We start from the raw sequence: 27,998 nt of genomic DNA, 5'->3' as shown, positions 1-27,998 counted from the left end.
GGGAAAGGCCGGATGGCGCGCGTCGCTTCTCCCACTTCTTCCGGGCGGGAGGGAGGAAGGGCCGGGGGCGGGGGGGGGGGGGAGTTCCCGCGGCAGCCTCGCAGGGAGCAATTCTAGAGGGTGGAATCACTCGCTCGTTTCGGGAGGGGCGGTCCCCCTCCCGGAAGGGACCTGCCGCGGCGCGGAGCGGCCTGCAGGGGGCGCGGGCCGTCGGGCCACCCCCGGGGCTGGAGCCGGGTGGTCCCTCCCAGGCCGGGTGTGCGGCGAGGCCACGCGGCCCGATCCCCTGCCCCCACTCTCACCTCGTCACCTCCCCGCCCTCTCGGCGGGCCCTTGAGGTGTGCGGCGCAGGCGCGGAGCGAGGCGGTGAGTGCGGCCGCACGGCCTGGGCCTGGGGCCTGGCGGGCTGGGCGTAGGGCGCGCGGGGAGGGAGTGGGGCCGGCCTCGCGGAGCGCCCTGGAGCGCGAGGGCCAGAGCGGCGCCGCCCGCCGCCGAGCGCCCGCGGGCAGGGGTGCGCCGCCCCTCCGCCCGCGCTCGGGCTCCTGGGCCGCTGCCGCCTCCGAGCTGCGCCTGGGCTGGGCTGGGCGGGCGGGCCCGGGGACTGGTGAGTGCGAGGGCGGAGCGGGCCGGCGGGGCGCTGGACTGCTGCAGGGGCCACGGGCGTGCGGGCGCAGCTTCCTACGGGAGAGGGCAGGGAAGACCGGATGGCGTCTCTTAAACTGGAGCCCTGCCTGCGTTTTTCTGGCGGGATGGCGCTCCCCTCCCCCATCCCGAAGGCAGTTCCAACCTCTGCGGAGGACGCCTCCGCCCCCGCTCGCCTCGGCCCCCTGCTGCTCTTTTCCATGCGGTGCCTTTAGAGTACGGCCTTGAGAGTCCCGCTAGTAGCCGGGCCCGGGTGGGGCCGGTACGTGGTGCGAGGGTGGGGACGACTGGGTCCGGGTGGCTCCTGCGCAGCTCCTTCGGGCATCTGGGCCCCGGACGCCCGTCTGTGCCACGCTGGCCCTCTGGCCCTCTGGCCCTGCGGGGCGGCATCTTGACCTTCCGGCAGCGCATCCCGTGCCCGCGCCGCGAGCTGCAGCCATCAGGCGTCGGTCCCGGCTCTTAAGTCCCCAGCCAGTAGCCTAAGTCACTTGTTAGGGTGCATATATATGTAAAACCCCTTTTGGTTTTATTTTTCGGTACCACCTAGGGACACGAGTAGTTTGAAGCAGTTCATCTCTTTGCAAAGAGATAAAGAGTTGTACTTCAGCGAAGATTGATTCTAAGTTGGACATATAGTGGGGTTCTAGTTCAAGTTTTCCTACAGCATCTTTGTTTTATTTATTTTAAAATCTGAAAAATATATACTTGTTTCAAACTAAGGGTGGAAAAGAATGTGCTTTTAAAACTCTAGTATAAAATAGCTTTTTTATTGTAAATGCTTGTCTTATGTTTATACCAATTAGGAAGAAAGTATTTACGTTGCGTGAGAGGCCTTTAAAAGGCTGAAGTATTTAACATGTGCTGACTGCCTGTTATCTGTAGTTTGTCTTGCACGTAGACGTTCTTATTGTTGAAAAGTGACAGGTAGAAAGATACTGACGTGTTTTGTCTTAAGTTGCCTTTTTAAAAAATGTTTTAGATGGTATGATCTCCTTTTGTAAATGTCAAATATGTATGAGTACTTTAGCTTGAGAATATATCTAGACGTCCATCTGTACACCAGAATGTTGACAGTGGTTTTCCTGGATGAATGGATTCTAAGTGATTTAATTGATTTACATTTTTTTTCTAATTTTACGGCAATGTTATATATTACATCTGTAGAGTTTTGTTATGTTTTTGTTTGTTTTAATGGAGGTACTGGGGATTGAGCCCAGGACCTGGTGCATGCCAAGCATACACTCTACCACCTGTGGTGTGTTTTTTAAGTGAGGAAGGGGGGTTGAATGAAAAGTTGTATATTCAGAATCTGCCCAACAAAAGGAGTAGCGAGCAGATGTTTTTATGACATCCCTAAGTAAAAATCCAAACTTCCTCATCAGGGCAGTTATACGAACAAAAGGCACACAAAAATATTTGCTGAAATGATGGATGGAAGCATTTTTAGTCTTGAGTGGGCATTTTACCATCTTGCTTAAAGGAGGTCTGATAAGTGTTTCGATATTCAGCCCTAAGTAGGAGTCAAACATTTCCTGCCATCGGGGTGATCCTATTCCTTTCACCTGACGGTCTGAATCCAAGCCAGCTTGCAACATTAATTTTAATGCCATGTTTGGTTTCCTTTTCTTGCTCTTTTGAAAGAATTTGAAGTGTTTGACATGCTTAGCTGACAGTTTTCAGTGTTCTCTCTGATACATTTAAAATATGAAGTATAAAGCTTTTAACTGTTAATTCTGGAAGTATACAAAGGAGGTATTAGTAATAAATCTTGAGATTTTAGTTTATTGCATAAACATGAAAACAGCTTTTCTTTTGATTTTTTTAATGCACTTGATGGGGGTAGACTCAAGGAGCATTGTGTTGTTAGGTGAGGTTTTATTTATATTGATACCATTTCTGTAACTATTATGGTCATCAGTTTCTTCAGGGAGTTCCCTTCCTCTCCCAATTGGTGGCTGAATAAGAACTGGAAGCAAGATGTAACTTGCTGGTAGCAGTGATTAGCAATGAAGATTTGCTCACACAGATGTTCCAAACCCAGGAGTCAGAAGACATGCTTTTTCGCTGCTGGTTCTGCTGCTTAATTGACTTGACTTTTCACTGAGTCTGTTTCCTCATCAGTAAAATTGGGGCCGGTTCGATGGTAGCCCTTCTATGTGCCCCCACAGGATTGTGTGAAGATCAAATAAAATAAGGGAAATGCAAGAAACTAAACAGCACTACTAAGTAAATGATCAATACGTGTAGTGCTGATATATGCAGAACTTAGTGAAGCAGCAAATATAATATGTCCACCTCAAGTTCCTTACCAGTAAAAATGAGATGGTCTTAGTAATGATGCCAGGTTCTACCTGCTCTGTACGTATATATCATCACCTTGGTGATAAGAAAAGCAGCTTATCAAGCTGGTAGAGAAAACCTCACATTTCTTTTTCTTACTTTCCCACTGCTACGTGGAAAGAACACAAATCTGAAATGGAGGAGGCAGTTCTGATTCTAACACTAATCTATTACTTGAATTGGGGTGATCACTTTACCTCCCTATTTGTTTCCAAAACTGAAATAAAGGGATTGAAAGCATAAACTTGAAAGTCATTTCAATTTTTGTTCAAATCCCAACCCTAACACTTATTAAGTATTCCTCTATTTATGCCTCAGTTTCCTTATCAGTAACAAAGGGTAAATGGTAGGGATTTTGACTGTTGTGGATTTTTGCAAATGATGAGATTAAATGAAGTATGTACACAGCACGGTATGTAATTGGTGCTCAGTAAGTGATCATTATTATTTTTATTTCTGAATAATCTGTAAGGATTTAAACAGTTTAAGGTCTGTGATTTGCTATTGGCTTTCATTATATTGGCTTTCATCATGGCTGAATAAATTAATGCAGACTTAAATTCCTATTTTGATATTAAGATATAGCTATAGCGTTAGAAGGTAAATTCATTTCGAAGAAATATGACACATATTTACATGTAGTCACATGTTTATCAATAGATACATATTTTAGTACTTTAATACTGTATGTTCAAAGTAATATTATACTTGAGTTAATTCTGTATAACTTTCCAGTTGATTAAAGATCTGGTACCACTGTATTCTTGAGTCTCAAAAATGAACTACATTTTTGCTTATATGACTTCTGTCATGCTTTTTCTACAGGCATTTTTTTCCATCTGTGAAAACTTCCTTGTAATTCATTTTTCCTCACCTCAGTATTAAGAATTATACCAAGTAAGTGGGATATAGTAAAGCTAATGAGTCACTTTATAACAGTCCATGGGAATGTAATCATTCAATGGCTGCCATACCTGTTTTGTTCTCAGTAAAATGTTGAATGTGATCTCTTAAGTAAGAAAAGGATTTTTTCTTGAAAATTATATTGTGAACTTCTATAAGATGAGCATTTTATTCTGGAAGCCAGGGAGTCAATACAGATTTGTGACAGTATTTTTTTTTAAGGGAATGTGTCTACCTGTAGTGTCAAAACTGTATCAGAATATTCCCAATTATAAGAAATTCCCAGTATAAGAAATTATATTCCCTGTAAAACTCTTAATATGGTGCTGTAGGCACAATTAGTCTTTTATAAAAAATAATTTAAGCATAAGATTTATTGTAATTATCCAATTCTCACAATTACATGAACATTTGAAAAAGAGTTCTTGACCTCAGTAAGAAAGAAAACAGAACTCGGTGTCCTCCCTTTAAACTTGATCAGAAAAATAAATACAAAATACAAGCAAAAGGATTGTTTAACATGCCTCTTACGGATTTTCGCATGGTACCCATTTCCTATTACCAGTAAATTCTTTGGTTAGAAATTTTTATAACAATATTAACATTTGTCGTTTGTGATACATGTGTTAAATTTTTCCATTTTTAGATTAAAGAGATATGAATGAATATCCTAAAAAAAGAAAAAGGAAGACATTACACCCTTCTCGTTATTCAGGTTAGTGTATAATTAAATTATTTTAAAAGTTAGGCCATTTATTAATTCCCATGCAGTTGTGTTCCCATCCATTTTCTCATGAATGATCTGATAAGAGTTAAATATCTGGGTCAATTTTTAGGTAAAAGAAAACTTTTAACTTCTTTGTGTGTGTGTATATATATATTTATTTATATATATGTGTGTGTATATATATAAAATATATGTATTTATTTTACAGACATTTAATCCTCACAACTCCATGGTTTATAGATACTTAAAATTAGATATCTGAGGTTACATACTTATACAGCATAACTGAGATTTGCCTATGTGATTCCCAAGCTTGTGTATAAGGCACAACAATAACCTTGGTGGAAGATATTTCACATCATTGGGAGAAAACTTTATCCTATACATTATTTTCAGAAATGTGAGCTTTCATTCTGATTGTGTAACTTTAGATCCTTTCTTTGAGGTTGGCTCTGCTTTCTTGGCAAATAAAAGGTCTTTGTGGCCATCTGTAATTATTACAGCTCACATACATATACTTGGGACAGTCTCAGGTATACCTGTTAACCAGTCAACCTACACATTTTTCACATATGAGGCAATTGATCTTGGTTTACTGCTTACTGGCCCTTTCCAGGCAAGACTTGAAATTAAGCCCTAACTGGTCCCCAGACCTTCCCCTATGTATTCACTTTCTCTGCACTACATGGTAGATCTTCTAAGTAGTTAATTCAGTGTTTTTTGGAGTTAACACATTTATCACATATTTATATTTTGTGGGATTCTGACTTAGGCAAATGTATCTTTGTGCTTCAAAGTGTTATATTTTAAATTGTATAATTTATAGTTCTTTCAAAGCTTGAAGTCAGTATCAGATCTGAAATATAAAAGCCTTCAGAATTGAGGGAAATATTAATGCTTTATTATAAATACTATGAAAATTTATATATGTTGAATAAACAGATGACTGTCATTAAATGTATGTATGTTTAGTATGCTTGAAATTTTTTTAATTTTGTTTTATGTTTAGATTCCTCTGGAATAAGCAGAATTGCAGATGGATTCAATGGAATTTTTTCTGATCATTGTTATAGTGTTTGTTCTATGAGACAACCAGACTTAAAATATTTTGACAACAAAGGTATATCTAATATTTTCCAAAATATTTTTCTTTAAGTTGCTGATATAATTTTTTATTTCTTATTTGAAAATGTGGGTGAAAATGAGGGCAAGTGTTTAAACTTGTTTTAAGAAAACAGAAGAGTTTTGTGTAAGAAAGTAAGTAAGTGAATTTTAATTTTTAACACTATTTCAGACATATAGATCAAAAGCACATCCTTCTAAATCAGTTTTAGTGGGCTAGGAATCAGTGTCAAAGCAGGAATGACCCAGAGCTTGGAGCGCTTATTGTGAAAGGTTAAGAATGTTTTTGTACACAGTTCTTCCACTCAGCTATACCTTTCAGTCTGGAGGACTAATGGAAGGAAAGAACAGAGGATGAAGGATTTGATCATTTTCAATCTTACATTTTCTATTGACTCCTCTTTTCTAGGGCCTTGGATGAATAATAACAACGTGCATTTGTTCTCATCTCCTTCTGTAACCATCAAAACTCCCAATTCCTTTGAGCTCCTATTACAGGCACAGAAACAGAAATTATTTAAAAAACGTTCAGAGTCAGAGACATCAGTATGAACTCATGTTTGGCTTAATATAGAAACAAATAGTTATGTACAGAAACATTTCTAGATATGTTTATATATATGTGGTAGTGTACAGGCACATATTTTTTGTTCTGTTAGCTGAGAGAGCCTAACAGTAATGACACCTCAGTAGCAATAAGCACATCTACTGCCCAGATCTTAGTTTCTAATACCATTTTCCAATAAAAGGAATTAAGGCTTCTTGGAGAAATGGCTGATTCCAGTTCTGGGGCAGGAAATATACAAGATGAGCCCAGAACATCTTGTAGTGCCAGAAAATAAGGAAGTACTCAGAAAACACAAACACACACAGACACACACTCACTCACTTAATACAAGTATGCTAAAGGAGCATATGGAGCCAATTAAAAGAGCTCCCAATAGTCAGTTGTTCAGCCAGAGCTGAAACAATTTGACAGGGAAAAAAATGAATTATAGCCCAAAGAATAAAATAAATATCCATGAGTCCATACTGATATACATAAATGATCGAATAACTAAATAAATAAGAGAGAAGAAACAAACCTCCTATATAGAAGAATTCCAGATTATTTATGTAGATATTCATCCCTCAAGGAGTTGGATCATAACTCTCCACTCCTGAAGGTTGGACTGTACATAGTGACCTAATTCCAAAGGGTAGAGCATAGAAAGTAAAAGAGTGACTTCCAGTGGAGAAACCTGATAAATACTCCCTCAGCCCAGGTGACCAAGGTCAACATCAGCAGTCATAAACCATGTTAATAGTAGGTACTCTCAATACGATGTGATGAAAATGTCAGTTTGCCACTGTGTCTACCTCCCAGTAATCCATATCCCACTCTAATCATGAAAAAAACAACAGACAAACTTCATTAGTGGGACATCCTACAAAATACTTGACCAGTCTCAAAATTGTCGTGGTATTGGAAAACAAGGGGTGTCTGAGAAACTGCCACAGCTAGCAGTAGCCTAGAGACATGACAACTAAATATTATTTGTCCTGGATGGGATCCTGGAATGGGAAAAGGACACTAGGTAAAAACCAAGGAAATCTGGATGAAGTATGGACTTTAGTTAATAACAATGTACCAGTTTTGGTTATTAATTGTAATAAATGTACCATGTTGATGTAGGATGTTAATAGTGGAGGAACTGAATGAAGGATATATGGGAATTCTCTGTACTATCATCTCTTTTTTTTTTTTTTCCTGTAAGTTTGAAACTTCTAAAAAATAGTCTTTAAAAAAAGACATGATGTTGAAGCCCAGTTTTCTCTACTGACTGGCATTTCAGTTTTTTCATGCACTTGTAACATTGAGGCTTGGCTAAGGGAATAAAGACTTACTCAAACTCAGTAATTTAAAGTAAAATTCCCAAGTAACTTTAAAAAGTGTATTCTAGTCCAAATGGGACATGGAAGGGAAAGTAGTTGCTTGTTTGGACAGATTTTCAATATGTCTGTGGTACACAGATAACAAGGTTTTCATAACAAAATCTAAGTCCTTAGTTCTGTTGGAATTCTAAATTATTTAAAACATTTGGTGCTTTGTTTTATAGTAATGTTTAATGCTTTGATATAAATAATTAGTATATTTCCAAATCCCTTTTTACAGATGATGATTCTGATACAGAGACATCCAGTGACTTGCCAAAATTTACAGATGGAATCAAGGCCAGAAACAGAAATCAGAACTACCTGGTTCCCAGTCCTGTACTTAGAATTCTAGACCACGCTACCTTTTCTGCAGGTAAAGGAAACTAATTAATAGCATTTGCACATTTTGTGTAGATCAATGAGAAAATAATGAATAAAATAAATTTATTTTTTGCCAATTATCTATTTACTAGGTCTTATTTAATAGTAGTAGTAATAATAATAATATACTTCTTTTATTTTTTTCAGAAAAATCTACTGATATTGAAATTTGTGATGAAGAGTGTGACTCCCCGGAGTCAGTCAACCAGCAAACTCAAGAGGAGAGCCCTATAGAAGTTCACACTGCTGAAGATGTTCCAATTGCTGCAGAAGTACATGCAATTTCTGAAGATTATGATATAGAGGCAGAAAATAATTCTTCTGAGAGTCTCCAAGACCAAAATGATGAAGAGCCACCAGCTAAACTTTGCAAAATTCTTGACAAGAGCCAAGCTTTGAATGTGACTGCCCAGCAGAAATGGCCTTTACTGAGAGCTAATAGCAGTGGCCTCTATAAATGTGAACTGTGTGAGTTCAACAGCAAGTATTTTTCTGATTTAAAACAACATATGATCTTGAAGCATAAGCGTACTGATTCAAATGTCTGTCGAGTGTGCAAGGAAAGTTTCTCCACCAACATGCTTCTGATCGAACACGCCAAACTGCATGAAGAGGATCCCTACATTTGTAAATACTGTGATTATAAAACAGTCATTTTTGAGAATCTCAGCCAGCACATTGCAGACACCCATTTCAGTGATCACCTTTACTGGTGTGAGCAGTGTGATGTACAGTTCTCCTCAAGCAGTGAGCTCTACCTACATTTCCAGGAGCACAGCTGTGATGAACAATACTTGTGTCAGTTCTGTGAACATGAAACGAATGATCCAGAAGACTTGCACAGCCATGTGGTGAATGAGCATGCGTGTAAGTTAATAGAGTTAAGTGATAAGTATAACAATGGAGAACATGGACAGTACAGCCTCTTAAGCAAAATTACATTTGACAAATGTAAAAACTTCTTCGTATGTCAAGTATGTGGTTTTCGGAGTAGACTTCATACAAATGTTAACAGGCACGTTGCTATTGAACATACCAAAATTTTCCCTCATGTTTGCGATGACTGTGGGAAGGGCTTTTCAAGTATGCTAGAGTATTGCAAACATTTAAATTCACATTTATCTGAAGGGATTTATTTATGTCAGTACTGTGAATATTCAACAGGACAGATTGAAGATCTTAAAATTCATCTAGATTTCAAGCATTCGGCTGATTTACCTCATAAATGCAGTGACTGCCTGATGAGGTTTGGAAATGAAAGGGAATTAATAAGTCACCTTCCAGTCCATGAGACAACTTAATTGTTCTCTTTAACTTCCATAATGTTGATGTAAAATAATAAATTTGACTTTTTTTGGAGATATAAAGATGGATGATTTCAAACATAACTTATGAGAATTGTCTAACAAGATTTTTTTATAGCTGTCCAGTTTTCTTGGCATTGCTACCTTTTTCAGTATATAATTGTATCCTAAATGTGGTATTTTCAATGCATTGTAGTTCATAGTTTTAACCACTTTTAGTGACTGTCGTCTTGTTTCTTGCATGTGTTCTGATTTCATAAATTGATAAGAAACAGATGTACTGAAGAAACTAGACTTTCCTTCTGTAAAAAGAGGTGCTGTAAACTTTTTCTTCTTTAAACTCAAAACAAGCTCAGTTTTTCGTGTATGAAGTCGTTAAAATACTGCACTACCAGAACTAAAGTGCAACATACATAACACACAGTTAAGTCCATTGATACTCCCATTAATAAGAACAGGACCCTCTTGAATTCCCCATCAGTTTTCCCCAAGGCTATCAGTGAACGCTCCCACCTGTGTGATTCTTTCAGTGACACTAGGAAGCCAGTTTTATGGCAAGAAGGAAAAATCTGGTTTTCTTGGCAGTCTTTTTTTAAATTCTCGTTTTATTTTAGCCCCTATCTGTGTGTTAAATAATTTTACATGGTGGTGAGGAGGAGCTTTAAGGGGCTTAACAATAAAGTAACATTTCATAACTCATTTATAAATGAAACAGGTCATTTATAATCTGTTCACATTTCATTTTCAGTTATGTAACTGCAAAGTCACGCCCAAACTTCTGATAACAAGTCATTTATTTTCTGAGAAAAGCCGCTGAAGTGTTAAAATAGAAATAGGAAGATCTGGAAGATAGGGGTTGCTGGTATGATAAGGAATAAATTACTTTTTATAATAGCAAATCAGTCTTAACTCTTAGATTGGTTCCCTGTGGCTACCATAACAAATTGTCACAGAGTGACTCAAACAATAGAAATTTATTGTCTCACAGTTCTAGATGCTGGAAGTTTGAAATGTTAGCATAGTTGGTTCCTTCTGAGAGCTGTAAGGGAAGGATCTGTTCTTGGCCATTCTTCTTGGCTTGTTTATCTCCCTGTATGCAAGTCTATCTCCAACTTCCCCCCTTTTACGAGGAATGAGTCTTTGGATTAGGGCTTATCCTGATGACCTCACTTTAACTTGACAAAGACCCTATCCCCGAATAAGGTCATATTTTGAGGTACTGGGGCCAAGGATTTCAATATACGAACTGAGATGAGTGAGGGAGAGACAACCATAATTCAGTAACAGTTTCTTAAATAGCACTATCAAGAAGATAGAATTTTGTATATCATTGGCCTCAAATATAAACATTGCTGCTAACAGACAATATTGTTAACAAATATTGATGTAGTTGCAACGACCAATTGTTGACCCATAGTTTTCCTACTGCAAGACCTGTGGGAATTTAGTGTTTAGAGAATGGTGGCAGCAACAAGTATTTTCAAAACCAATCGTTTATTTTTACTGTTCTGTCTTCTATGCATACCTGTACTCCTAGAAACTACCTTTCCATCTGATTGTAACATTCCAGGTAGAGCTATCTGATACAAATGTTTCTTAGAAGATGTAATTGGAAGAAAACCTTACCAACCATTTGGTCTTAACCCTCTAGGTTTCTAAGTTTCTTACAGAAATAGAAACTTAGGTTATTTTTAGGTCAAGGTCACAAAACCAGTTATAAAAGGCAGGAGTGGAATCCAAGTTATTCGGCTCCCATTCCAATGATGTTTCCATTACATCATGTTACATAAAAACCTAAGCTTTGACCTTGGGATGTTTTTCATGGCTACTTAACCTAGCCATTCAGCTTCCTTCCTGGTAATTCTGTTTTCACACTTTTTTGATATACATCCAGCTTCAGGAATTTGATTTTCAGAAAACAAACCTTAAGTAATGCCTTGATAGGTTTTTATATTTTTGTATATTTTACAGCCTTACATTTGATCAGGTGTTAGTAATCAAATTAGAGGTTTTAATGAAACTACTCAAGAGACATTAAACCCAAGTTTTAGTACCATATAATGTGCTTTTTGATGACTTTGCAGCTTGAGGACACATCCCAGTGACAGTTTGTCCGATAAAACCTTTCTGCTTTGACTCAGCTTTCAAATAAGCCTGTGACCATAAATTGAGGTAGCAGGTTTATATTTATGGCTTAACAAACCTACCTAAAAGAAAATTTCTAACTGCTCCTGGGTTTTTTCTACTCAAAGACAGACATTTTCACTGTACTCTTCTGTGACTTGAGAGTTCATAACTGATAGTAATGTTTATTAGCATCACAATAGTATTCTTGGCAGCAGTGAACAGTAGTGATGGATCTTTTTTTATTGTTTTCTTTTTTTTATCTTCACCTTTCAATGAGTTGTTATTGTTACAAGTTGAAAATGTGCGCTACTCAAAAGTCTCTCTTCTTGCTTATAAATTTGCCAGTTTTAAATCACCTTTCTTAGATTCCTCTGAAGGTATATTATCACATATTAACCAGTTTCTTAGTTTTACGGGGTCTATAGCCTGTTAGGTGATTGCTGAGTTACTGGCAGGTAAAGCATATACAGGTTTTTTTTTTTTTCAATAAACTAACACTATTCCTAATTTTTAAATCTTGATTTTCACATTAAGTTACTTAATTCCTGACACTTTACAGTTAACCTTACTTAGCTTGTTTTGTCAGTCTTAGTACCTTTTGCAAGCAGGTTAATATATTCCCCAAATACTGTTGATTAATTTTTAATGGAATTTTGATGACTTAAAAGCACTATAAGTGACATAAATTTGAAAAAGCTAATAAAAATCAAATAGCCACAATCCTCTTGGGAAGCAGATTGACTTAAAAAAAATCAATACTATTTATTTAAATGAAATAGTTAAGACCAACTGTAAATCCCAACACAGAAACAAATTTGGTTATTCAGGTTTACACTGCAACTTAACAGATTCATCCCTATAAATTCAAAATGAACTTTCAGATGTATATTCCTTTGTAACTTTCAGTTCTGGTGACTGAAGATACAGAGTATCTACAAGAAGTTTTATTCATGGCATTGAGTTTATGGATTTACAAATATAATATATTGGTTTAGCTTTCCATAAATTAATCTCTTAAGACAACTTCGAGTCTAAGACAAAGAAATGTGTACACCTATAGTGTTAAATATAAATTGACAAAGCTAAAAGTTGTTACATGTAATGTACATGTTTACATGAAGTTTATATGCTCAATATATAACTTTAAAAAACTAAAAATCTTAATAGTTGCTTGGAGTCTGCTTCATACTAGTGATTTAAAAAGTAATTTTCTGTATAAAATTTTTCCACATTAAAGCATCACCACAATTTCCTTATTAAGTTTATTCTCTTTAGTAACTTTGGTATTAAACTGGTAACTACCTGAACCCAAAATAAATCATATTTGTGAAAAGTAATTTCTTCATTCTAAAAAGATAATTTTCTCACATTGCTAAGTAGAAATACTGTATTATCTACTAGCCTTATTCCCATACCTTAAAAGTGATGGTTATTTAGATACTTTTTAAAATAAATTTTTGTTATCACAACCTTTAAGTTTGTTGTTTATTTTGGGTTTTAAAGAGGCAAACAACTATGACCCAGACAATCTTTTTTCTTACTAAAAATACTGAGCTGAATGAATTATATATTGAAAAATGTAATGAAAAGTATGTTTTGAATAAAAACTGAAAGTTTTCTAGTTTTCAACAGCAAGATACTGGCCACCACCAAAAAACATTACAGTTTGAAATAACTGATACTTCTGCCCTTTTTCTTCAGAGTAAGTTGAGATTAGGAATTGGAATCATACCAAAATTACACAGTAATGTAATTTCTGGTGGGTAATTTTTTTTAATCCTCTTTCTAAAGGCCATTCATCATGATGTTTTGAATTTGGAGTTTGGGAGTTTGAGAATATTGAATTCTCTTTTCGTGCCTATCATGCACATTTTATTTAGGGCTGCCTCTTCTCTTTATGGCATTATATTCCTAAAACATTGCTCAAACTATATTCTATGACTGATTACCCTCCTCTTTGCAACTTTTCCTCACCTCACTTGGATTTTCAGAAAGTCTCAAAAGTTTAAAATGTTCCCCACTGACAAGGTGAGAATGGACTTACTTTAATTCATCCGCTCTATTCTCCAAACATTTTTATTTTTGTTTTTTATGTTAATTAGACCATTTCTGTCATTCAGCTTTTTTTTAAAATTGACGTATAGTCAGTTTACATTGTCATGTCAATTTCTGGGGTACAGCATAATGTGTCAGTTATACACGTACATACATATAGTCATTTTCATATTCTTTTTTATTATAGGTTACTACTGAACTGTCTTAAAATAACTTATTCCCTTCGCACCATATGCCATATCACTCACTTCTATACCCTGTAAATATTTTATAAATTCCTGTCTAACAGCAATGCTGAATTTATAAATTTCAATGTGTCTTTTTTTTTTATTTTTAAGAAGCAGAATTTCATGGCACAGATCTTAATACTTCTTTATGGTTAGAAGATTATAGTTAAGTGCCACAAGGTATTCTTTAGTGAACAACTAAATTAATGAAGTAGAAAAACTAACCTAAAATGACAGAATGTTAGTTTGGGAGAAACCTCAGAGATCATCTAATTCAGACTCATAAAGTGCACAACATACAAAAATAATTGTGTATAGTACATAGTTTTATTTTCACAATTGTAAATTGTATGTTGTAAAATGTAACATCAAATTTGATTCATTAATATTTTTATTTAGGACAACTAATTTTTTTTAAGCAAGTTGATTTAAAGAAAAACAAGTAAATAATCATACCTGGACACGGAAAAATTGGACAGGAGAAACATGAATGAAATTTGAGATTACAAAATTCTGATCTTAACTTCTTGTTTATAGCTTAGAAAAATGATTCTCTAACATCATTAGGCAAATGCTTTTTAAGCTAGAATAAATAGGACTTCCAACTCTCTACCACTCTTCAAAGAATTTTCTTCAGAAAAAGTTAAAATGTGCCCTATTTTTTTCATGGAATGTTATACCAGACAGCTAAAGAGAGAAAATAACAGAATAATACTGGACCATGGTATTTGGCTGTGATTTCTAGTCCCCCTGTTTGCTAAGCATAAATTGTGTAACTATAACCAACGTCATGGATGTAATGTTACCAGATTTTTCTCAGTCCATGGACTCTCTGCAACTCCTCAAAAACTTCTAGTTCACTACTAGTCAGTTTAACAGCTATGAAAAATCTACTATCAAGCCATGTGCACAGGGATGCATAGATATAAACTATGGTTCTTGTCCTCAAAGAGATTTACCACATAGGGCAGGAAAATCTGTCACCCTTCTGAAGTACAATTCAGTTAAGTATCAAACTGAGTGCCTTTTGTGTTTCTAAGTATTTGCTTTATATACAAGGCTACTGTAAATATTCTTGTATGTGTTGAGGTGTTTGGGGATTTTGTTCTTTTTTTTCTTGGGGCAGGGATGGGCTTCATATACATACATTTTTTGATTGTGATTAAATACTTCTAAAATATCCAGAATGGCTCAAGTTTATACTCCCATCAGCTAATCATATTTCCCTACATGCTAATCAGCAGTTGATATCATACAACTGTTTAATTTCCTGTAAATTTGAGGGTCATAAAGTACCATGTTACTATTGTTTGAATTTGCACTATTTGATTACTAATATGATTGAAAATATCTTAATGTGCTCATTTTGGGTTCTCATTTTGTGGACTGGTCTCCATATTCTTTGTTCACTTTGCTATTGGGTATTTTGGTTCATTTTCAGAAATTATAAATTTTAAATATTGGTCCATTGACAACACACACTGCAAAAAATAGATTCCCAGACTGTCATTCATCTGTTACAAATGTCTTTTGTTGAAGAGAAATTTTTAAATTTAACGTAGACAAATTCATCACATCTTCCCTTACAGGTTGTGCTTTCTACATCTGGTTTACAGACCCCTCTCTAACCCCAATGTCATAAACCTATTTTCCTACATTTTTTTCCTAGTAATTTTCTGGTTGTACCTTTTGTGTTAGGTCTGAGTTTCTTTGTGTGTAAGAATGATTCAAGTTTTATTTTTGTTCATTCGAGTGAGACAATTTTCTCAATAATATTTGTTAAATGTTGCATCTTCCCCCAGTGATTCATGATACCAGTTTGGTCATATATTAACTCCTCCATGGGCATAACTGGCATATGGATCTGTGTCTGTACTCATTATATTCCTCTGTTCCTGCAATAGTACCACATACTTTAACAGTTGCTTTAAACATTATGGCTTTGCAATATGTCTTAATATCAGGTAGTATGAGTTTATTCTCTCTTCTCTTCTTTTTGAGAACTGTTTTAGTTATTGGTAGACTTTTCCTACCTCCATGTAAATTTAGGATTAGTTCAATTTCCATCTAAAGTCTTGTTGGAATTGCATAACAATTATAATCGTTTTAGAGGCACTGGACATATTTACAACGTTAAGTCTTTTCTTTTGTAAACACTGTATAATTCTCCATTTATTCAGGTCTCTTTTAATGTCCTTTAAATTTTTTAAAAATATAGGTTGTTAGCAGTTTTTGTTGAAGTCAATTCCTAGGTTCTTTTTTCCCCCAGATTCTTTACAGTTGGTTTCTTTGACATGCTGTCTAATTTTCTAATTGGTTGTTGCAGGTATATAGGAAAGCTTCTGAATTTTGAAACATGGATTTTGTATACAGAAACCTTTTTCAGGTTTTAATCTTTTTAGTTCTAATAGCTGTCTTTGCTTAATTTTTAACATAAATAGTCATATAATCTGCTATATATTACATATGTCTCTTTACTTCCAGTCTATGAGTCCTGAATGGCTCTTTTTTCTTATCATTGAATTGTCATTACTTCCACTACTATAATGAGCAGAAATAGCATTAGCAGACATTTCTTTAGAGGTAAGACTCCCAAAGTTTTCCCATTAAGTATGTTTTCTGTAGGTTTTGGTAAGTAGCCTTTAGCAGGTTTCTCAGTTTTCTAAGACCTTTTATTATAAGTATGTAATGCCTTTTTTTAGCAATGACTTTTTTTGTTGCTATTGAGACAAACGTGGGTTTTTTCCTTTACGTGTGCTAATATCAATTACATTGGTTGATTTTCTGATGTTGAATTAATTATCTTTGTATTTCTAGGAAAACCCGACATGGACAAAATTATTTTTTTCTAATATGGTGTTGGTTTCAGTTAGCTAAAATTTCACTTCTATATTGTTAAGTGCGATTTTCTTTACTTCTACCTCCTATCCAGCATGGTACCAATGTTATTTTAGTCTTATGAGTGGGTTGGGATGTTTCTTCTCTTGTTCTATGCACTGCAAAAACCTGTATGAGATAAGACTAATCTTTTCTTTAAAGATTTGGTAAAAAGTTATCTCTAAAATCATCTAGGCCTGGCTTTTTTTTTTTTTTTTTTTTGTATATATGGGAAATTGCCATTTCAGTTTTTTGAATGCTTATTAGTTTTTTTCCTATTTTTTCTTAGGCTACTTTTGGTATTTGATGGTTTCCCAGAAATTTCAAACTTCATCTGAGTTTTCAAATTTATTGGCCTTTATGATATCATATATCTAGAGTTATTTCCCCCTTGGTTTGTGTCTTCACGCATTTTGACATTCTTAAACAGATTTGGCAGTAGTATGTCAAACGTATAAGTTTTTCACATAATTAAATTTTAGTTGTTGTTAATTTCTATTTGTTTTAGCCTCTATATTTTCATTTTTTCCTTCCTTCTTTATGTTTACTCTGCTGGTCTTTGCCTATGAGTCTCCTCCATAAAAAGAAAAACAATGGATTAAATTATTTATTACTTATTATATTAAAACACTTATTTTTATAATTTATAATATGCAATGTCATTTTTACTTTGAAATACCAGAATTATATTAAACATGTAGTTATTATTTACAAAGGGATATCAAACTAACAAAGGGATATCATTATGATTTTAAAAATTCAAGCAATATAAGTAAAACTTCACTTTGAGAGTCCCTATGCTCAAAATTGATTTGAGTGGTTAGGGGTTTCAACATAACTATTAACTGGCATAGTCTAGATTTGAACTGAAGTCTTCAGATCAAGATCCATGCTTTTTCATTAAAATATTTCCTCTTTAATATATATTTGTTGAATGAACATGTGATCCCTAAAGTGGTAACTGGCTTTCACCCTTCACATGCTAGTTGATGCTTGAAATTCATCCTTAAAATTTCATTCCTTTTTGCTTAATGCCTTAACATGATTGTAAAATAGAGTGCTTATTGGTCAGGCAAGTACAAAGGAAAGCTTTTGATTACACCATATTTTGTGCTTTTTAATCCTTTATCTCTTCTCCCCACCCTCCCTCTCCAGACCATAAACAAAAACACTTACATAAACAGTATGCTAGTCATTTCTGCTAGGAATCCTTAGAATTGCACTTCTATCAAAATGTATTTCACGATAAAGAAATTTACTGCAAGGAATATAGGGCTGGCTTAGGCAAATCCAAAATATGCAGGGATAAAGATGTGGGGGGTATATACACACACACACACACACACACACACACACACACACACACACAATGGACTATTACTTAGCCATGAAAAAGAATGAAATAATACCATTTGCAGCAACATGGGTGGACCTAGAGATTATCATACTAAGTAAGTCAGATACAGAAAGACAAATATATGGTATCACTTATTTGTGGAATCTAAAAAATGATACAAATGAACTTATTTACAAAACAGAAACATACTCACAGACATAGAAAACAAATTATGGTTACCAAAGGGGAAAATGGTGGGGGGGATAAATTAGGATTTGGGGGGTTAGGAGATACAAACTACTATATATAAAACAGATAAACAATAAGGTCCTGCTGTATAGCACAGGGAACTATATTCACTATCTTGTAATAAACTATCATGGAAAAGAATGTGAAAAGAACATATATAAAAATTGAATCACTTTGCTGTACATCAGAAACAGTATTGTAAATTAACTAAATTTTAAAAAATTTTAAAGGTGAAAAGGCAAGCTGTAGGCTAAAGAAAATATTTATAATACATATGTAAAAGGTTGAGTAGTATCTCCCAAAAATATATATCCAGGTCCTCACTCTTGATACTTGTGAGTATGATCTTACTTGGAAATGGGGCCTTTGAAGATGTAATTAACTTAAGGATCTTGAGATCGTTTTGGATTTAGGATCCAGGATCCAAAGCCCCATACTGGATCTAGTGATTGGTGTCTGTCTGTATCAGAGAAAGGAGAGGGAGATTGAAGACAAACGGGAGAAGGCCATGTGAAGGTTCACCTGAGGATGGAGGCAGAGATTGGTGTTATGTAGCCCTAAGCCAAGGAATGCCTGTAGCCACCAGAAGCTGGAAGAGGCAAAGAAGCAACCTCCCCCTAGAGTCTCCAGAGGAAGGTGAGGCCTGCTGACACTTACTTTATAGACATTTGGCATCTATAACTGTGAAAGAATAAATTTTTCGTTGTTTACAAATATATATATATCTAATAATGGGCAAGCCATCATTAAAGGCAGAATGGAAATTCTTGGGCAGGAACTGATACTGCAGTCCACAGACAGAATTCCTTTATTAGAGAAATCCCAGTTCTCCTAAGTCTTTTAACTGGCTGGATCAAACACACCCAGATTACCCAAACTAATCCCCTTTACACAGAGTCAACTGATTGTAGATGTTAATCACAAATACTTTCCCAGCAACACCTAGATTAGTGTTTGAGTAACTGCGTACTAGAGCCTACCCATAAAGCAAGTATTAGAACTCTGATTTTACAGATGAAGTACCTGAGGCTCAGAAAGATGAAATGGCCTCAGTTGCAAAACTGCGCCTCACTTGCCAACTCTAGAAAGAAATTCCAGGAATTTCCGTTGAGCTTGTGCAGACTAGCAGCAGCGGCAGCGGCGGCGGCGGCGGCTCTCCACCGATGTTAGAAACGCACTCTCCCAATAAATCAGAATCTGCAGCTTAACAAAATCCTCCAGTACAAAATTCCTAAGTACAAAATTTGAGAAGCACTAGTCAAGAATACATCAATTTTCTAAGTTTCACCTGTAATTCAACAAGCACCCACCCACACACAGCTATACTCCAAGCTCAGGAAGTAAATCACGCAAGAATAGAGGGTAGTGAAAAGGTCAAAAGGTTTTCCCTTATCGCTGCTGGCCCTGTAAGCTGGAATCCTTCTGGTCCGGCACCCCGACCCCACCTTATCTCATCCCACCCCTCCTCCTTTTAGCTCTCCTCACTAAATCAGCCACTGGCAGCTAGCTACGCCCAGGCTGGGCAGAGCCTTGGAAACTTTGAAGGGAGAGGGAGGGGAAGCCCAAGTTGGGAGTGAACGGAAAAGCATTCTTCTGGTAGCATTCCCTGCCCACAACAACTTCTTGCCTTCTGCCCGGAAGAAAAATGGTGATCGGCGTAGACACACTTCCGGCTACGGAGCCAAACAAAATCGGGAAGGACATGAGACCGGAAGTAACCGCCCTTTTGCCTCTACTCCCGCCGCCTCCCCGTCTCCCAGCTTCTCATGGAAGAATGAGGCGATTTGGGGGTTGTGGCTGAGTTGCGGTTGCCGGGTGACAAGTCGGAGCCGGGACAGGGTGAGCGTCCGCTGCCTCGGCTGCCGGCCGGTTCACTTTGCTCGGGGTGACCTTCGCCCGGCCAGGGACAGGGGACGGGGAGTCGTGCGTGGGGCTCTGTGACGAGACGCCGCCGCCGTCCTGCGGAAAAGGAGCGAGCCAGCCGGGTTGCGGGCAGGGCCGGCGGCCGGGTCGGGCCCGCGGAGCCCGCGAGGCCGGAGCCAGGGGGGCAGGGAGCCCGAGCCGGGGCCGGCGCACGAGGGGCGGTGGAGGGGTCTGGCGCCGAGCCCTGCGGGCGGGGCTCCTGCGCCTGGTGTGGAAGGCGGGGAAGGCCTTTCCCCAAGGTAGGTGTTCACACCCAGCTGAATCGGGTTGTTGCCCTCACCGTGCTTTCCCGTGCGGCTCCTTCGCTCAGTCGTTTGCTGACCCTTTGGAAAGCTCAGCTTTTTTTACGGCCACTCTGCTCCATTTTATACACATACACATCGGGATTAGACTAGCGTATGATTATTTTTGTTTGGTGTCTTTTCATGAGAAGCTGCTTCAAAAATTTTTCTTGTATTCCTTGAAGCTCTTGGTATTTTGGCTGAAAATTTTAATGCTCGCTTTAAGGCTTGTCCCTCTGTTCGTTGTGATGAGAACTACTTTCTAAACCTTAGAATTGCATTATAAACTTGGAATTCTTTTCCCCTGACTTTGTATATCCACCTCCACCCGCCTAGATGTCCAGGTTGAGAAACTTAACTTACTGTTCGTGAATTTGACTTCATCTCACTCACCCTGTTCCTGAGTCACGTGCAATCAGAATTTAGCCAGTTTCATTGTCAGCAAAGGGAACTAAAGTAGAAATTGCAGCCACTATTTTGGCCAGTAGGATTCACTTATTTTAGTGGAATATCACCCCAAAGGATTCTTTAATTATCTGACTAAAACACTTCTACCCCAAAACACAATTATTTGCAAGTTATTTTGGAAGTTTGTTTCATTTATTCAATTGGGGAGTTAATGTCGCTGGAAAGTGTCATTAATTAACGTATCTTCAGCATCCAGTTTAATTTGTACTTTTCTAACTTTATTTTCAGCATAATGGCGGAAACTGCTTCTCCACTGAAGCACTTTGTGCTGGCTAAGAAGGCGATTACTGGGATATTTGATCAGTTACTGGAGTTTGTTACTGAAGGATCACGTTTTGTTGAAGGTTAGTTCCTCTAAGTTTTTAAAATAAATTACTTTTGAAAATATATAAAGGTGCTTTATTCTTTCAGCTTTGGTTACTGAACACATATAGGGCATTATGCTAGATGAGGGATACAAATAAAACCCATTTCTGCCTTCCAAAGGAGCAAGATTGAAGATTATTACAGCAACTAAAAAAGGATGCTTGTGTGTGAGGTATTATTACTCTAAGCACTTCATTACATTAATGACTCATTTAATCCTCAGATCAGCACTGAGGCAGATTTTAATCACACATTTAAAGATGAATGAACTAAGGCACAGAAAAATTAAGCACCTTACCTAAGATCACACAGCTGGTTAATACCCAGACTAAAGTCAGGCAGCCCACATTTAGCCATTATACTTATGTCTTCCATCCACTCAGCAGTTAAGCCAAGATCTCAGACGTGTCTTATCCTCTCAAATGAGGCTGGGGTACAGTGGGAATAGAACAAAAGGAGTTATCTTAAAGTGAATGTAACTGTTCAAACAAAGGTGATGAGGACGTCCTACTACAGAATACTACTTTAGAGATAATTGTTGACCTTCAAGGGTAGGGATTGTGTAAACTCCAGTGGGAAACATTTGGTAGGCTGGTAGAATCAAACTTTTTGCCTTATCCCTCCCAATCCTCCTTCACCAGATTTTGAGTTCCTTGAGAGTAGGGATCCTGCCTTTTTATTCTATCATCACCAAACGTGACACAATTCAAGTTTTGCTGTTGAATGAGGAAGAAAAGTACTGGTACAGAATCTTAGTTTTCTTTTCCTTTTTTAAAAAAATTAAAGTATAATCCATTTGCAATGTGTTAATTTCTGGTATACAGCATAGTGATTCATTTATGCATGTGTGTGAGTGTGTATATATGTATATTCCTTTTCATATTTTTTTACTATAGGCCATTACAAGATACTGAATATAGTTCCCCGTGCTATACAGTAGGACCTTGTTTATCTATTTTGTGTGCAGTAGTTAGTATCCACAAATCCTGAATTCCCAACTTCTCCAATCATAAGTTTGTTTTCTATGTCTCTGAGTCTGCTTCTGTTTTGTAAATAAGTTCATTTGTGACCTTTTTTAAAAAAAAATTAGATTCCAAATATAAGTGATACGATATTTTTGTTTTTCTTTCTGGTTTACTTCACTTAGAATGACGATCTCCAAGTCCATCTATGTTGCTGCAAATGGCATTTTATTCTTTTTTATGGCTGAGTAGCATTCCATTGTATAAATACACCACAACTTCTTAGTCATCTGTCAATGGACATTTAGGTTTCTTCCACGTCTTAGCTATAGTATACAGTGCTGCTGTGAACATTGCGGTGCATGTATCTTTTCAAATTAGAGCTTCCTTTGCGCATATGCCCAGAAGTAGGATTGCTGGATCATAGGATAAGTTTATTTTTAGTTTTTTAAGGAATCTCCATACTGTTTTTCATAATGGCTGCACCAAACTGCATTCCCACCAACAGTGTAGGAGGATTCCTTTTTTCTCCATACCTTCTCCAGCATTTACGATTTGTGGACTTTTAAAGGATGGCAATTTCTGACTGGTTTTGAGGTGACACTTCATTGTAGTTTTGATTTGCATTTCTCTGATAATTAGCAATATTGAAGATTTTTTTATGTGCCTGTTGGCCATTTGAATGTCTTCATTGGAGAAATGTTTGTTTAGCTCTTCTGCCTATTGTTGGATTGAGGTTTTTTTTGTTGTTGTTGTTGTTACTGAGTTGTGTGAGCTGTTTGTGTATTCTGGAAATTTAAGCCCTTGTCAGTTACATTATTTGCAAATATTTTCTCCCATTCTGTAAGTTTTCTTTGTTTTGTTTATGGTTTCCTTTGCTGTGCAAAAGCTTCTAAGTTTAATTAGGTCCCATTTGTTTATTTTTGCTTTTATTTCTATTTCCTGGATAGACTGCCCTAGGAGAACATTGCTGCGATTTATATCATAGAATGTTTTGCCTGTGTTCTCTTCTAGGAGTTTTATGGTGTCTTGTTTTATGTTTAAGTCTTTGAGCCATTTTGAGTTTATTTTTGTGTAAGGTATGAGGGAGTGTCCTAACTTCATTGATCTACATGCAGCTATCCAGTTTTCCCAACACCACTTGCTGAAGAGACTGTCTTTTCTCCATTGTATGTTCTTGCCTCCTTTGTCAAAGATTGACTCTAGGTGTGTAGGTTTGTTTCTGGACTCTCTATTCTGATCCATCGATCCATATGTCTGTTTTTGTGCCAAGACCATGCTATTTTGATTACTCTAGCTCTGTAGTATTGTCTGAAGTCTGGATTATTCCTCCAACTTCACTCTTCAGTATTGCTTTGTCAATTCTGGGTCTTTTGTGATTACATATAAATTTTAGGATTATTTGTTCTAGTTCTGTGAAATGGACTCTGTTGACCTTTGCCCCAATTTTATGGTGAATTCTCCTCTGCTCAAGCCCCTTCATGAATGCTCATGTACCCTTAGCTTAAAACTTCTCCAATTTTGTTGTTCTGGGAGACACTGCTTCAGGAAAAATCCTCAGTGTTCTCAAATAATGTCCTGAGTAATTTGATAGATATCACATTAAATCTATAGATTGCTTTGGGTAGTATGACCATTTTAATGATAGTCTTCCAATCTAAGAGCATAGGATATTTTTCTGCTTCTTTAAATCATCTTTAATTTTCTCAATCAATGTTTTATAGTTCTCTGCATATAAGTCTTTTCACTTCCTTGATCAGGTTTATTCTTAATTATTTTTTTTAATGAGAATTTAAAGGGGATTTTTTTTTTTAACTTTACTTTTTTGATATTTCATTGTTAGTGTAAAGAAATGCAACAGCAGAATCTTAGTTTTCAATTTGGAAAGAATTTGACATGGCACAGTGGCTTTTGAATAATATTTTATTCTTAAAAAGTTGATGGGAAGTGAAGATGAAGTTAAATGTAACATCTTCTGTATATTGAGCCTGTTAATGAATTGAACATTATCCTAGGAGCTAGCGAATGGCAGCTTTAGAATTTAGATGAATTCAGTGTTACTATTACCTGAAACCTGAGTTTGCTTCTTGGGTGTTGAGCCAGTAGACACAACCAAACCAAAGATAGGGAGAAGGAAGGATTTATTATTACTTTCAGCAAGTCGGGAGAAAACTGGGGTCTTTCCTGAAGCAGTGTCTCCCAGAACAGCAGAACTGGGGAAGTTTTAAGCTAAGGGTACGTAAGTATTCATGAAGGGGCTTGAGCAGAGAATTCAGCATACAATTGGGGCAAAGGTTGACAGAGTTCAGGTCATGGTTGATTGAAGTAAGCAGGGCCAACATTCCTTCCTCCACCCAGGTGGTATCCTTAGTTCCCAGAGAACTCAAAGATATACTATTACGTATTTCCCTTGAGGAGGGACTAGGCTCCACTTTATCACTGCACTAATGTTTGCCTTTTCTCTGTCCCCGCATTCCTTTGTTCCCTTAAGATCATTGGTTACTGAGACCTGTTCAAGGACAAGCACTGTGGCCAAACTTAGATACCAAAATGGCTTAGACTGAAATGGATTCTCTTATGTCAAGAAAGCCATTTATGGTTCTCCTTCTCTGAGGACCCCTCCTTAACCTATTTTCTTATATTACTGGTTCTAGAATCTCAGAAAAAAAATGTTGCAAAAAAAGAGGCAAAACAAGTAAGTTAGGAAGAATAAGTAAGAGCAAGAATAAAATGAAAAACAATGATGAAAGTAATGATACTTAAGCCAGTCTCACTTTTATTCACCAAATTGCATGTATTTTTTTAATGTACTTGAAAAGTATGATGTAAAGCTCAAGTTTAATTAGATGATCACCTGGTAAGTCGTGTCAATTTTTGTCTCTAACTGGCACCATTCAGATAGCTAAAGAATCTCCATGTTTTCACCTTCAAAATGAGATGATAAATATATAAATGTAAAAATTTGTATTATTGGAATATAAACAAAACTGAAATTCTTTTCTCCTTTTCAAATCCTTGCTTTTGTAGGTACCCCTATTCTTGGAGGAAGGGAGGTTGGGGCTGGGGTAGGCAGTTACCCCCAAACCCGACAGTGGGATACAATCTGCAGTTCTTTTTTCATGTTAGCTGTTTTGCTCCATCTGTGTGGGAAGAAGACAAGAAGTTGTAAAATAGCAAGGTCTTACCTAGCTTGAAGACCTTGAACCATATCTTTTGGTGGGGGGAGGGTGGGGTACCCATTCAAACCTCACTCTATTAGCATGTGAATTCCTCTTCTGACTTCAAGATTTAAAGCTGTCAGGATGGAATAATACTAGGTGGCTATTGGGTTCTAGTTTCTCTAATCAGAAGTGCGATTTTGTCTTAGGTGGGTATTTTGTATCTTTGAAACCTAGATGACTAATAAATGACCCTTTTGACTGGACTTAAGTAATTTTTAATTATTTTGAAATTCTTTTGGACGGTATTTTTATGACCCATTGCAACGAGGCATTTACCTTTTATCAAATATTCAGATAGCATGGCATTTTTATTTTCTCATGGCATGTTAATACAGAACAAAGCTAAATATATGCATATCTGAAGTATTGTGTTTTATACTTAATATTCATCTTTATTACTTTCTCTAATACCATTTCAATTTTATAGCAACATACAAGAATCCAGAACTTGACCAAGTAGCTACTGAGGATGATCTGATAGAAATACAGAGGTATAAAAACAAGCTTTCCATCATTGGTGAGGTGCTGTCTCGGAGACACATGAAAGTGGCATTTTTTGGCAGGTAATCCTTTTATTATTTCTTCTCAAGGGTAGTTTTCAGAAATTAGTGGCTTTTCTTGATCATATCCCTAGCTTTGTTTCTAATGTTTCAGCAAGTGCTATTCCTCCCTCTCCTCTTCACAACAGTTTCTGCCTGTGTTAAATGTTAAAGCTATCAGCATGTGAAAGAATTTGTTCATTATAGCTCCTGGTATAACATAAAGCTTTATCAAAGGCAGTCATATTTTTTTAAGGATGCTCACCTCTAAGAATTGGCTTCTGCCAGTTATAAGAATAGAAAAACAAGTGATAAATATAACTTGTGACTTACTGTTTTAAACTTCTATTGATTATCAGGTGTATCTTCCAAAAGGATTTTCAGCTCCATGATTCCCAGAGGGAGAATGGGAAGTGCCATTCGATAACATAACTCCTGGAGTGGTAGAGTAACAATCTCTGCCACAGCTCATGCATTAATCTAAGGATCATTTGTTAACTACCTATATACCATGCATTCTGTTAGGCACATGGGATACAAAGATGACTAGGCCCGTACTTGGTTGTTCAGATATCATATGCTGTGTACCAGTGGAGGCATTAATTTACTCACTAAACTAACCTCATAGGGCTTCTAAGATATTTTCCATCTTAGGGCTTTAGCACTTGCAATTTCCTGTAGTTAGAATTCTCTTTGCCTTGCTCTATGTCTGGCTCCTCCTCAGTCTTCACATCTCATCCTAAACGTTACTACAGCAGAAACCTTCCATGACCACTCTGTCTGAGGTATTCCTTTTTGGTTATTCTCTACTAAAGCACCCTGTTTATGTCCTTGAAAACTTCTCACAAAGCTCTGTGGGTTTTTTGGTTTGTTTTTTGTTTTTGTTTTTTGTTGGTGTTGTCTGCTTCCCCCACTTGACCATATTCTCAGGGCCTTACACAGTCTAGTAGGAAGTAGGTCCGTGAAGGAGGCCACACCTCAGGTAGGGTGGAGTAGGAGTGGGAGGGAAGAGGCCTCCTGAAGAAGTGATGACTCAGTTGTCCTACTTGAGAAGGAGAAATAGGAGTTAGTTTTGGTTGTGAGAAAGGTCCAGCCCAGATTTAAGAAGATGGGATATTAGACCACATCTGGAGATGTGAATACTGTGTTGGGACAAGTAGGCTGTGATTTCAGATTTCCTCAAGAAGCAAGAAAGGTAGAAAGGGCAAGGATAGCTTTATGGGAAATGTAGGATTTGTTTTCCTCAATTTTTCTGAAATGTGCATTGCCAACAGTTGTGTAAATCAAGTTGTCAACGTTTTCATGGAAAGTGTAATCTGATGAAATTTACAAAATTTCCATTCTAAAAAAGTTGGCCTTCGACCCAGTGAAAGAACAAAGTTTTTACTGTTATGTTTTGTTTTTCATGATTTTATGTATTCATTCTTCAGGACGAGCAGTGGGAAGAGCTCTGTTATCAATGCCATGTTGTGGGATAAAGTCCTCCCTAGTGGAATTGGCCATACAACTAATTGCTTCCTGAGTGTTGAAGGGACTGATGGAGATAAAGCCTATCTCATGACAGAAGGATCAGATGAAAAAAAGAGTGTGAAGGTATACTATTGGACCTTTAGCAACAATAATGTACCTGAAATAATGCCCTTAACTTGTTCTTTTAAAAAATGTTTTACAAGATGTCTGCGTTGCTGGAGATGGAAGAATCTTTACTGTTTCTATTCATAGCTTTTACAACCATCATTAATGTTTTGAATTTTATTCTTTTGCTTCAGAGCTAAATAACTGAAAGCATAAAACCTGTCCTTAAATAAAAGTAAATTAGAATTAAAAGTTTGTGAAGTTTTAAAAATGATATTCCCAGTGAAAAGAACGTTATTGAAGTGTGCTGTTGCTGTTTAATCTCAAATATTTACTTTCTGCAGTAAACTTTGTTTAAAAAATTGGGCTCTGGAATCTGTTTTTGACACATGTCTGTGCCTTTAGAAACTTTTTACCATTGGAGTATTTGGTAAGCATATTCATGAGTAAATGTCA

At 37.0% G+C, this 27,998-nt stretch overlaps 3 protein-coding genes across 6 annotated transcripts in view; 2 read left to right on the top strand and 1 right to left on the bottom strand.

Moving 5' to 3' along the window:
- Nucleotides 1-441, bottom strand: part of KCNMB3 (potassium calcium-activated channel subfamily M regulatory beta subunit 3) — a 56,930-nt gene extending 56,489 nt beyond the window's left edge. The window contains 1 exon segment of the mRNA XM_032483929.1: nucleotides 303-441. The gene's annotated coding sequence lies outside the window, so the exon portion shown is untranslated.
- Nucleotides 130-16,033, top strand: ZNF639 (zinc finger protein 639). Of its 4 annotated transcripts, none has more exons than XM_032483899.1 (6): nucleotides 131-366; nucleotides 3,808-3,879; nucleotides 4,532-4,600; nucleotides 5,622-5,732; nucleotides 7,890-8,024; nucleotides 8,180-16,033. In XM_032483899.1, exons 3-6 carry the CDS (start codon nucleotides 4,543-4,545, stop codon nucleotides 9,331-9,333), a joined length of 1,458 nt encoding a protein of 485 aa, XP_032339790.1. In that variant the 5' UTR covers nucleotides 131-366; nucleotides 3,808-3,879; nucleotides 4,532-4,542; the 3' UTR covers nucleotides 9,334-16,033. The 4 variants fall into 4 exon arrangements, with proteins under 4 accessions (XP_032339812.1, XP_032339790.1, XP_032339807.1 ...); XM_032483916.1 differs by lacking the exon at nucleotides 131-366 and adding an exon at nucleotides 468-604 and having other exon boundaries at nucleotides 8,180-14,929; XM_032483905.1 differs by lacking the exon at nucleotides 131-366 and adding an exon at nucleotides 674-2,509 and having other exon boundaries at nucleotides 8,180-14,929.
- Nucleotides 16,034-19,893: 3,860 nt separating this feature from the next.
- MFN1 (mitofusin 1) overlaps nucleotides 19,894-27,998 on the top strand; it is a 32,007-nt gene continuing 23,902 nt past the window's right edge. Inside the window, exons 1-4 of the mRNA XM_006183772.3 lie at nucleotides 19,894-20,046; nucleotides 21,108-21,223; nucleotides 25,856-25,991; nucleotides 27,398-27,560. Coding sequence (XP_006183834.1) covers nucleotides 21,112-21,223; nucleotides 25,856-25,991; nucleotides 27,398-27,560 — 411 coding nt within the window. The 5' untranslated portion in view covers nucleotides 19,894-20,046; nucleotides 21,108-21,111. The remainder of the gene's footprint in view (nucleotides 20,047-21,107; nucleotides 21,224-25,855; nucleotides 25,992-27,397; nucleotides 27,561-27,998) is intronic.

The sequence above is a fragment of the Camelus ferus genome, chromosome 1 (genome assembly GCF_009834535.1).
Source record: "Camelus ferus isolate YT-003-E chromosome 1, BCGSAC_Cfer_1.0, whole genome shotgun sequence".
Taxonomy (NCBI): domain Eukaryota; kingdom Metazoa; phylum Chordata; class Mammalia; order Artiodactyla; family Camelidae; genus Camelus; species Camelus ferus.
The sequence above is the reverse complement of the archived record's forward strand: the minus strand, read 5'-3'. Positions and strand labels throughout refer to the sequence as shown.